Source organism: Melanostigma gelatinosum (genome assembly GCF_949748355.1).
Source record: "Melanostigma gelatinosum genome assembly, chromosome: 5".
Lineage (NCBI taxonomy): Eukaryota > Metazoa > Chordata > Actinopteri > Perciformes > Zoarcidae > Melanostigma > Melanostigma gelatinosum.
Genome location: NC_136638.1, coordinates 16,892,614 through 16,904,874, shown reverse-complemented (window position 1 = coordinate 16,904,874; position 12,261 = coordinate 16,892,614). Strand labels below are relative to the sequence as shown.

The 12,261-nt window shown below is 44.7% G+C and overlaps 1 protein-coding gene across 1 annotated transcript; it reads left to right on the top strand.

Annotated features, from left to right (window-relative positions):
• The first annotated feature begins 545 nt into the window (after window positions 1-545).
• LOC306777883 (uncharacterized protein) lies at window positions 546-11,889 on the top strand. Its single transcript, XM_079269190.1, has 16 exons — window positions 546-577; window positions 720-1,556; window positions 2,202-2,690; window positions 2,802-4,124; window positions 4,196-4,444; window positions 4,697-4,852; window positions 6,551-6,667; window positions 6,847-6,969; window positions 7,063-7,116; window positions 7,226-7,783; window positions 8,423-8,701; window positions 8,772-9,489; window positions 10,033-10,163; window positions 10,244-10,297; window positions 10,381-10,596; window positions 10,812-11,889. The coding sequence occupies exons 1-15, from the start codon at window positions 575-577 to the stop codon at window positions 10,495-10,497; spliced, it is 5,208 nt and encodes a 1,735-aa protein (XP_079125316.1). The 5' UTR covers window positions 546-574; the 3' UTR covers window positions 10,498-10,596; window positions 10,812-11,889.
• Window positions 11,890-12,261: the final 372 nt, after the last annotated feature.

Here is a 12,261-nt window from a genome sequence, read left to right as displayed (position 1 = left end):
CAGACTCCATGGGAAGTGACCTGGAGCAGAGCGCAGGTTCAACCCAACAGTGTGACGGCTACCTGAGGAACAGGTGAGAGGCTGGGGGGAGAGGGGATCCAGTGACACACACCTACCTGCTACTATATACTCACTTTTGGCCACGGCGATATCGCATATCACACACCACACACACACCTGACTGCACGGCACACTTGCATGCGAGCACGCTGCCGCTAACATCTACCCTGGAATTACTCGCTGTCGAAGATTTTATTTGCATGTTGTCATCTGTTCTCGCAGTGGGAGGTAAAACGGAATGAAATTTGTAGATATTGAGATCAAAATAAAAGAGGAAGGTGAGTGAACCTTCCAGCTTTATGTCAATGTGCAAATTAGTGTTCAGTAGTGAATACGATGTAACGTGAGCTCCTCTGTCTTGTGTTGTGGTGTTAGGATCGGAGAGTTAGTGAGGTCAGAGAGGAGCCTGGTGCTACAGCTCTATCAGCTCGCCTCTGCCTCTCACCGTCCCAGCATGCAACACTCCCAGAGACTGGACCAGAGACTACACAGGCTCAGGGAGGAGGTCAGGACCATGGTGAGTGCTCAGGATCTCTGAATGCTTCAATAGGCATGGCTGCACAAACTGTAAAACATGAAGACTGTCTTGTGAGGTTGACTTTAGTGACATAGGTTTATTTTTTCTCCTTCTCAAACCTTCTCTCTTCCCACCGACCCAGACCCAGGACAAGGAGCGAGGGGAGCAGGTTTGGAGGGACAGGCTGCAGCGCTGTCAGAGGCAGCTGAAGGCCAAAGAGGAGGAGATGAGTCGCCAGTCGCAGTACTTCGAGAACTTTAAAACCCAACTCCAGCACAAGGTCAGCCTGGCCCGGGACAGAGAGCAGAGCCTACAGAACAGGATCTACACTTTAGAAAAGCAGCTGCTGGACATGACCGTGAGTGCCGCCACTGGCATCGCAACGATCAGTGCAGTCAGAATTACTGCCGGGACTGTAACACGCTGGGAAGAACAAGACAGGCTGCCTCCCATGAGAGGAGAGGGTGAAGGAGAGGAGGAGAGAAAGGAGGAGAGGAGGAGGCAATGGCAGCCAAGTGTGGGGCATAAGAGAGAAGGAGGGCTAGAAGGTGAGAAAGAGATACAAGGAGAAAGAGTCAAAGAAACAAACTCGAATGAAGCCAGGCTGCAAGGCTTCATCCTGAGCCTGCAGGAGGATCTCAGGGTGCTGCTGGAGAGAGAGGAGGGTGGGATGACAGAGCGGAGGGGACTGATGGAGCAGCTCCAGGAGGCCCAGGAGAACAGCCACTTCCTGGGCTGCAAGGTGGAAGAGATGAAAGCAGAGGTGCAGCAGCTGAAGCTGTCTGAAACGTCCTTGATGGAGGAGGTTGAAGAGCTGAAAGAGGAGAACCACAAACTCCAGCAGATACTGAGGGATCCAGCGAACCAAACAGCCAGTCAGCCATTCACGGTGCCTGAGTCCACATGCCCGAGTCCTGGGTCCAACACGCTCTCTTATACCACTGCCATGGGACACTTCTCAGTGGGGAGCTCTGGAGAGGTGTGTAAGACATGATTATTATTTTTCTGACCTTTATTTAATCAGATAGTCTCATTGAGATCAAGACCTGAGTACAGCACAATAGACAAACAACTAAATGCAGACGTCTCTTAAAATGTCCAAAACTAAAAGTTTAAATTCACCCAACACGGTGAGACATCCATTTTAGTTGTAGTTCATTTCATTTACAAGGTGCAAAGTAGTGGAAGTCTTTACATTTACAGTAAACAACGATTGGTACAACTTTTATTCGTTGATAACAAAAAACGTTAAGACTGTTAACTGATCGATTTGTTATTTTGAATGTAGATTTTGCTGTTTAATGTGACTAATTTAACCAGTTTTTCACGTCCAATAAACATATCTGAAGGGCCCATTAATATTAGATCTGGTGTTAACATTGGCTCAATGTTGTAAATTCCTTTGTTATTTTTTGACACGGTATTACGGCATAAAGAATGAAAGCTCTCTTGCGAGGATTTAGGGTGTTATATAACCACCTCCCCCTTTGTAAATGCTCATACAGGTATATCTACATATAAATATATCACTATAGCCGGCTGAGACATGAATTTGTGTTTTGACATTTCAATTTTTGCATGAATGATTCTCAACTCATGTCCCGCAACTGTGATCTCTGTGTAGGTACATCTAATGTCGGGTGAGGGAACAAGCCAGCCTCATTCATCTGCAGTTCCACCAGTTCACCACCAGGAGGAAGCAGAGAGCCTGCAGAACAACACAGAGTATCGGCCCACATCCACCAGATCTGAATCAACTCCACCTAAAATCTTTTCCCACCTTGGCTCCAAAACCAACCCCAGCCTCCAGTCACTCTCCTTGACTACAGAGACACTAGAGGAGTTCAAACTGGGGACCTGGTGCTCCAGAGGGATCCTCAACCTGGAGAAAAGCCCCAGTGAGGAATCTGATGCCCTGAGGGAAGCCTACAGGAGCTTGGGTTTGGGGGAGGATCTCGAAGCACATCAAGAACAACGTGACAGCTTGAAGGTTGCCCTGGATCAGGCACAGGAGCAGCTGCAGATGATGGCTGAAGAGAATACTCAACTGAAATTACAACTCGGGAAAGAGGGACAAGAATCAGAGGCGGAGCGGGGAACTTCAAGAGAAAAGGTATGTCACAGGGGTTGCAATATTCCCTTTCCTTGTACACAGCTGAAATGATAAACTTTCAGTTTCACAGTTTTCCAGTATATCACAAATTCTACCTCTTTGTATACTCAGATTAGACCACTACCTGCCGGTAATGGAGCTGAAGATCCCGCCATTCTCACCATCGCCCAGGATGATCTTGTCCAGGCCCTGAATCAGGAGAACCGGGCCTTGGCGGACCGGATCCAGGAGCTTCTGGCTCACATTGAGCTCAGAGAAGAGGAGATCAAGAGGAAGCAAACACAGCTGACGGAGCATGTCTCCAAGCTAGAGGGCAACATCGTCCGGCTGGAGCAGGAGGACCAGGAACACGAGTGTTTGATTACAGAACTCACCAAGAAGACTGAGGATGATCTCAATACCATCATGGATCTGCAGCAAAGGTTAGTGGAGAGTGAGCAGCGGACGGAGAAATCGCAGGTTGCCAAGAAAGTGTGTGGATCTCAATTGCAAAGTGAATATACAGCTGCAATATCTGGAAGGAACGTAGAAGAATGTGTGGACAGTTTGGTGGAAAGTGTGCTAAACGGGGAAGAACCACAGTTGATGTCCAGTCATCAACCAGATTTGACTGCAGCTTCAGCACCTGGTTCTCAGCATGACAATCACTATGATCCTCTGCAGAGCAGCCTGCATGTTAGTTCACTGACTGATCAAGTAGGCCAGCTCACCAAGTCGGTCCAGAGCCTCAAAACAGAAAAAGGGGAACTGTCAGGCTGCATAAATGCTCTCAGAGAGCAGCAGAGAGAAGTGGCTCTGTCAGTCCAAACACAAACGGAAGACAAACAGCAGTTGACTTGGACAGTTTGGGGACTGAAGGAGGAGAAAGACGGCATCTCGATATCTCTGGCTGGTCTCAAACAAGAGAGAGAGCAGCTTACCAGGACAGTCTGTGGGCTGAGGGATGAGAGAGACCAGTTCATCAGGTCTGTGAGTGGCCTGAAAGAGGAGAAAGAGTCTTTATCGGGTCTCAAAAGAGAGAAAGACAAACTGTTAGAATCTCTCTCAAGTGGCAAAGAACAGAGAGATCAAATCATGCAGTCGCTACAGAGTTCACAGACAGAGAGTGCCCAGTTAAGCCAGGCGGTGCTCTGTTTGAAACAAGAAAGAGATGAGCTCACCAATTCCCTTAAGTGTCTGAAGGAGCAGAAAGACAAAGAACGATCATCTTACACTTCCCAAGAAGACTACGACAAGTTAATAAAATCAGGTCTGAGAGAAGATAAAGAAAGAATTGATCGTTCAATCAGTTGTTTGAAACAGGAAGAAGAACAGATAAAGCTATTACTTCAGGGCCTAAGAGAGGAAAGAAACGTCCTCCAAGCTGCTCTGCCCAGACAAACACAAACAGAGGGAAGCAATCAGAAGCAGCATCTGCTGAATCCAAAGTGTGCCGTTACGACAAAGGAGACGGGGAGCCTTGCTGGAACAGGAGCTACACAGAGATGTCTGGCTCATGACCACAGGGGAAGCTCCGTACAGGTATTACGAGTGGTGTGATTCATGCCTTTGTGCTTGATGCTAGTGTCTGTTGTGTCGAGGTAAATATCCTTCAGCATTGTTGCTCACAGTGTGCAGTTATGTTGGCTCACTGTGCACTTATGCAACATGTTTTTGATGGAAAGCAGGAGCAAAGTGATCTGATGAGAGCGATTGAAGCTTCGGGAGCAGAACTAAAGAGGTCACGGGACGAACTGGACAAGAGCCACGCAGACGTGAGTTTACACAACTTATCTGTTCTTCAGTAACGTTTGTGGACGTTTGTTGTGGTTGCAGATAATATTGCAGACGCAGCATCCTATTGCCTTGGAATTTGGTTTTTCATGGGAAGTTGAAATGCAGGTGTCACTTACTAACAGATCTATTTTAGTCTTTAGCTGTCACTTTCATATTTACAGGACAGCGGTGCATCGTTGGAGATCTCACCAACTTAACGTGTTCGTATTTGATGTTTGTGGTATTTTCAGACCAAGTGGCTTCGCAGTGAATTGTGTCGCTCAGAAGCCGCGAGGGAGGAGGCGGAGAGTAAGGCGGCCGAAGCAGATGAAAAGCTGGTGAGGTTGACAGATGAAGCTAATCAAATGGAAGAAACCAGAAAGGACAATGACAGCCTCATAACCCAGGTATTTAACCATACAGACAGCCAAAACACATTAAAAACATACTGTCAAAAAGAGTTGAGTTCCCAGGACCAGCCTTAAAATGAGGAATACATGGTAGGCCTGTAAATTAGGTTAAAGGGACACAAAGCGTACAATTAAGAGTTAAAAGATGAAATAGAATAATTGTTTTCAAGCAAGCAGGTATTAAATAACAAATATAAAGTGATTTTAACAAATGTCAACCTGATGATAATAATGATAGGTGTGTCTGAGTAAGGGTGCAGACTGTGTGAGTGTAAAAGTGCTGAAATAGAGGAAGTGAGCAGAGAAAGGCCTGAAAAGATGTGGCATTAACTGCCGCGGAGAGAGAAGGCACAAAGCTTAATAATGAGGAAGGAGGAAATCGAATAATTATTTAAAAAGCAAGCGTGTGCTGAATAAAGCGATTAACAACTGAAACTGATTATAACAACTGTAACTGATTATAACAACTGTAACTGATTATAACAAATTGTAACTGTGTTTAAGATAACCAGTCTGAGTTAGAAATGTGTGTGTGTGTGTAAGAAAAGTGAGAAGAATGCAGAGATGTTGGGATTGCAAGATCAGGCCTAACGGAAGGCAAGGTGATTTCCACACGTCCACAGCACAAGCGCACACACATTATGATGAGGAATGGATCAGGTGCCGAGTGAGAGAGGGAGGGGGGGTCAAGATAACCCAAAGGTGTTATAAAAGAAGTGACACGCTAAAAGACGCGAGGATAACGTCGTAAGAGTCATCTTAGTGCTCCACCTGAGAGGACCCTGGACTTCGCTCTACAGACGCAGCGGTGAACTTCATCTCTGCTCAAGAAAGAAGAAAGACGACAGAAGCAAGACCGAAAACCAACCGAGAAGGACGATCCCACCGAGAAGGAAGAATCCACAGTGAGAAGGACGAATCCAAGTGAGAAGGACGAATCCAAGTGAGAAGGACGAATCCAAGTGAGAAGGACGAATCCACAGTGAGAAGGACGAATCCACAGTGAGAAGGACGAATCCACAGTGAGAAGGACGAATCCACAGTGAGAAGGACGAATCCAAGTGAGAAGGACGAATCCAAGTGAGAAGGACGAATCCAAGTGAGAAGGACGAATCCACAGTGAGAAGGACAAATCCAAGTGAGAAGGACGAATCCACAGTGAGAAGGACGAATCCAAGTGAGAAGGACGAATCCAAGTGAGAAGGACGAATCCACAGTGAGAAGGACGAATCCAAGTGAGAAGGACGAATCCACAGTGAGAAGGACGAATCCACAGTGAGAAGGACGAATCCAAGTGAGAAGGAAGAAAGACGAGAAAAGACGAAAGCAGAAGACGGCCCTTCTATGAGCAAAGATTGAAAGACGAAGAACCACCTATCCTCCCTGCTCAACTTTAACAAGATCAAAGATCGCTGAACGTACGTCGTTTGCCGAGCAGGCAGGAGCGAGAAGGGTCTGGCCAGACCGTCACCCCTGACAACTCCAAAAAATAACTTTTCACCGCACCCAAAGCCAGCTCCAACCTCTAACCATGAGTATAACCAAAGAATTGAAAGTAAGAAATTATGTGTAGTATTATTATTTGATGTGAGCTGAAGCTTTGCCCTTGCTAAATATATTTTGCAATAAATATCTAACCTGCATTTAAAGTAAAATTCTCAATTGCATTAATTTAGCATTTTGAATCTGCCGCAGGTAAAGGAGCTGCAGAGCAAAGTGACAGGCCTGGTCAGGGAGAGGACCGATGCTCTGTCACTGAAGGCACAAATAGAAGAGCAATACAAAGTCCTCACAGCTCAGCTCAAAGCTAAGGTATAGTTTCAGTTCATGTACTCACATTCTACACTTTACGTTTTATTGAAGGTCCTCAGAACATCACTGTTCTTCAGATGTTTGACTTTTCATTATGTTTAGACTACTTTAAAAGTGAGCAGTAATAGAAATGAGAGTTCTTATGACAGGTGTGTGTGTGTGTGTGTGTAACCTCACAGACGGTGGCCCTAGAGGAGCTAAACTCTGAGTATATTGCTCTAAAACGAGGGCAGGGCAGCAAAGATGATCTGAGCTTTGTTCTCATCTCACTCAGGTCACGTTATAACGACATCAGAGCTAAGGTGGGTAACCAGTCAGCTGTGGCTTTGCGGTCTAAACACTTAGTTCTATGTTGTGATTTTTAAATTGTAGTTTCTTCTCTTTTTTAACTGCAGTATGACGCACTGAAAATGAGGAGCCAGAACGATCTGGAAACAGCTCCTCTAAAGGTGAGGAAAGACGGATGTAGCTTTTCATTCCTATTGTCATATTACACATTTTCTGTTGGACTGCTCTGAGCAGTTGAGTTTGACCGACAGGTGTTTTGTCCAATAACAGGCCAAGCTGTCTTGCCTGGTGGCGAAGTGTCAGGAGAGGAACAGCTTGTTGGTGCAGATGATGAAGGCGATGCACAGACGCGGCTGTGTGGACTCCACACTCACCCATCAGGTGGAGCAGCTGCTCCGTGACGCTGCTCTGCAAAACTACACCGCAGCATTCGCACCATGCAGCGACGTAAAGACCCAAGATTACACCACCGGGTTTACATCGGGATTTATTTCCAAATTCCAAGACTACACCAGTGGATTCACACCCGCTCAGACGTGCTCTACTGTACCCCCACTTGTAAAGCAGCCACAACAAAATGGATTCACAGCGGAATCCGGGGTAACATGTAGTGAAGTAAAAAGTGAAAAACACACACCTTTAGTCACCGCTGGAACAAATTGTCAAGACTGCCGGAGTGGAGTCACACCTGCACCAACAGAAACACAAAAGAAAAATGCCAACTCACCTGTGCCAACCTCAGCAGTGCAAGAGCATGCCAGCGTCCAAGCTACACCGTCACCTGTTGTTCCTGCACTGAAAGAGAGCTTCATCTCCAACAGCGCTCAGGTGAGATGATGCTCAAAAATACTTCTCTTTTTTTTTTCTCTTCAATTGACTTAAAGGTTGTTCGTGTAGCATTTTGATAGCAAAACAGTAAACCACCGCATTCATTTGGTAAAATCTGTCTCACACACAAGACAGGCACAGTTCCTGGCTTTTATAATATGTTGGTTTTATTTTTGCTACCATGCCTGAATTAATCTAAAATATGACAGAACAAAAAACAATTCATTTATAGTTTGTTCTTTTATGTTTTCACAAATCAAGACAATCACTTTCAACATATTTATTATTATCAGCAAAGCAAACCCTTTGATCAAAGGGTAAAAGATTCTGTTGTCAACTGGGTTTAAGGGAAATGCCGTCCTAATAAGAACGTTAGCGTGAAAAGATTGGTTCACGGTGTTTCTTCAAACAGTAGTCAGGTGCCCATATGTTATTGAAAGAGGTTTTTCTTGGTGTAATAATTCCCCTTGTTTCCCATCTACTTATGAGCACCAAGCTGCCACAGTCTCAGCCATCTGTACAAGTCACCTCAGTTCATTTGACATTCACATATCAGCGTTTGTAAAATAGTTTGTACTTTAAATTGTAAATTAATTTGGGGGAAAGACTACTATCTGCCTTTTCTCAATCCCACCACAGCCCTCGCCCTCTGCCAGTGGACCAGAGAAATGTGGATCTCATCACTCGGATACAAAAGGGAAGTCCTCCCCAGAACCGACCAGTTCAACGGGATCCTCACTGAGTCCGACTCCTCCCTCCTCCAGCACACCTTTCAGTCCAAGCAGGAGGCTGAGTAGTCCTGAGAAGATTATTAACCTGCATGAGCAACTACAGAAGACTCTAATGAGCAGCTATCAGGATGTATGCACAAAAGACTATATATTCACATTTGTATGCACAAAAACAAATTCCTTGTCTGTGAAAACATACAAGGTTTGATTTCAATGTCATGTGCATGTCTAATAAACGCTTTTCTCTTAATTTCAAGGCTCCAGTGAGCAGAGGAAGGTTACAGCAGCCCAGGAAAAGTCTCTCATTCTCAGCTTCTGCAGACCAGCGAGCAGCATCTCAGACGAAGCAGCAGAGCCTCAGCTCCAACGTACCACATACCGACTCTCTCCCGGTCACCGCTGCTTCGAGCCAAACTAAGCACACTGCAACAGTGACAGCCACCAATAAGTCAGCAACACTTTTTAATGCAGTCGCCTCTCGATCCGCTAACATTACATTGAGTCCCAACATGTTTGCTAACTTTAAAGCATACGCACCTAAAACTACATCGTCTGCTCGATCTAGCTCTTCTCACTTTCCTTCTGCCACATTGGCACCTTGCAAAGCCAAATCCATCTCAAGCTGTGGCACTAATACAACATCCCCAAAGCTGGCAGAGAAACGCAGTGCTATCCCGGCTCAATCTGATGCTAAACACACAGCTCCTACTCCTTTAACTCTGAGGACCACTACCGTTGACTCTGATGGCTTGACATGTTCCGACACTTCGCCAAAAACCACCGCGTCAGACACCACTGCCCCCGAGGCTCATCGTTTTCACTTGCCTCCTGAAACGGATGGTGCTGCATATCATGGCCCTGTATTTGCTGCATCCTGCACTCGACCTGCTCATCGCTCTCCTGAGAGATCCAACAAGTCTGACAGAAAATCCACTGAAGCTCTAGAAAAGGCCAAGACAGCAGGACCCACACCAGGTAATGCACCTATTTAATATTTGAGATTATTTATACAGAGGCAGAACACACACACGTCCTTGCTTCAAGTCCTGGTTGAACACATTCTTGTTTTTCTGATTTCTTCTTGACAATACAACTTTGTGTGAGTACGTGTTGTAGCTTCGGTGCATATTATTGCAGTTTGTGCTTATATTACTGTTTTGCTTGCATACTGCTGCAATGTGATTATACCCAGTCTAGACAAGGACCATTCTTTGTTTCTGTTTCTTGTAATGGGAATAATGTCTTATAAAATAAGATAAATAACACACTACATTATGATACACTTTTAATAAACTGCTTGGATTCATTAGTAAGTTCAGTATGCTGCGAGTCCTGTTGTTACTTTATTCTGGTAGAATTTCAAAGTAAAAGACACCTGCCAATTAACAAAGATAAATATATGAGAGTGCATTTAGGCTGTATTGTATCTCGTGTTCACAGCATTACAAGCATTGACTTGTACAAGAAAGACAGAGCACTGTGCTTGATTTTTAATTTTTTTTGTCCGATCACCTCCAGAAGCTCCAGCTGAGGTTCGATCTGTTGAGGTAATCAAAACAGTGGGCCAGAGCCGCCTCATGATTGGCTGGGAAAGGCCGCCACTTGACGAGCTGGGCTGCAGTAACGGCACATTTCTGTACGGATACCGGGTAGGCAGAAACTACACCGACTGACACGTGGACTTTATTATTTGTTTCTTCTTGTACTTATTATTCCTTCTACCTCTCAGGTGTTTGTAGATGGAGACTTCTACAAATCTGTCATGAGCTCAGCGTGCACCAAGGTATCGGGCTCTTTAAAAGCTGTTATCACTCCTAAAATGAAACTTAACAACAGCAATTCATATTCAAATTTTTGTTTCTACAGTGTATTCTGGAGAATGTCGATCTGAGTGTCCCAGTTCACATCAGTGTCCAAACGCTGGGATCTAATGGTGTCAGTTCAGACTTTGTCCACACCACGTACAGGACTTGGTCAGAATAGATCACCGCTGAGTCTCAGTGCAGCACACATACTGGTGGCTCTAGGATGACTGCAACTTCTCAGTGGAAACCTTCACTGCCAGAGGCCAAAGTTTGAATGGTAAATTGTGTGCGTGCTGATGTCCGTGTGTATTTTGTCATGTCTGTGTTTGTCTTGTGATTAAAACAACAACAACTGACTTTTAAGTGAAATCTGATCTAATTGATATTTTAAAGAGGGCTTGAAGATACTTTCTCATACCAACACTTTTCATTCTCCTCTGTGTTCTGTGTGACAATCTATTTTTTCCTTTGTCCTGTGTGTCCGCCCTTCAGTGCACAGCCATCTATAGCTGCAGCTCTCTGAGGTGCCGTCCTAACCTCCACCTCAGCAGACAGCGAGGGGGCGACACCGTCACGCTGCTTGGATACCCTCAGGCTCAGGTCAACCAATCAGAAGAATCTCACGCTTTCTCACTTCACCAGCCTACGAATACGCATGTTGACCTGTGGCCGGCCGCTAAAACCTCAAACCGATTAACTGAAGATGTCATATAAAATCAAACTCGTGCCTCGGGCCCTGAGAGGTAAACTGCATGTAAAAGCAGGTGCTTGATCGTTGTTGGAAGAACTTCCCGTTTCATAGTTGCCACCCGGTGGATCCACCTCTTCAATGGCTCGGATGTTGTGACTGCTGAGTGAAAAGCCAGAGTGGCTGCTCATCAAACAAATCCAGATCAACTGATTCTTCAATACAGACAATATGACGAGATCAATCACGTTGTCAAAGGCTGCCTGTGACACCAACTTTTATAACATTGTTCCACCAAGACAGAACATATTGGAGGGATGTCTGCTGAATATTTGAACACTGTGTTAAACACCGAGAGATGATCGGAGATCCATGCTGCTGCCTCTCTTGACTCTGTGACATGAACAGCTGGCTAAAGGGACACGTACTGTATCAAAAGCCTTTTTTTAAATGTGTGCGGTATAACATCTGACTTGATTTTTACATATGAAGCCAAAAAAGATTCACTCCAAAGACTTCTCTGTTTGCTTCTCCTCACAGGTCTACGCGGTTACTCCAAACACAGGAGTTGTTTAAGTTCTGACATTTGCACACAGTCATTGTTATATCTGATTCGATCTGATATCGGAAGATGAAACGAAGAAAAGAGATTATCACTGATATTTTTTGGAGAGACTATTATATAAATATGCTAATGTACCACAAACTGTACGTCCTTTAGTATGAGTGACACTTTGTTTTTCATACCCAATTGATGTCATGTTTGCACGCTCGTATTGTTTTATACAATGTTCACAACACACACAATGTTCTTCTGTTACTGTATGTACGGGTGTGCAGTAATCATGGTGCAGCAAAGGTATTTTTCTATCAGTAATATTGATTCCCCCGTTGATTCCTTTACGACTGTACAGAGAATAAATGTTTATACGATATTGACTGTCATTCCTGTGTGTGTGTGTGTGTGTGTGTGCATGCGTGCATGCGTTTGTGAACTGTGCTAAAATCCTTAAATAGCTTTAGTTTACAAATGCTTGTTTAAATCAATCCAGAGTTGAGATTTTGCACAATGCGTCCCTGTCCAGAAAACATGTCTCCAAATTTGGGGATTCAAAAATGTTTCTTTAAGAGCTAAAGAAAACATTAAAAACCCATTTCATTATGTGACAAATGTTTTGTCACAAAGCTGAAAATACTTTTCTGCTCTTGGAGATACATGGTTTTCATATGACAGTTACAATACATTTGTCTAAT

Excerpts from the sequence above, each read along its gene's own strand:
- LOC306777883 (XM_079269190.1), top strand. Across the intron at positions 6,668-6,846 it reads CAGCTCAGCTCAAAGCTAAG|ACGGTGGCCCTAGAGGAGCT; the intron begins GTATAGTTTCAG and ends GTAACCTCACAG. Across the intron at positions 10,298-10,380 it reads TGAGCTCAGCGTGCACCAAG|TGTATTCTGGAGAATGTCGA; the intron begins GTATCGGGCTCT and ends TTGTTTCTACAG.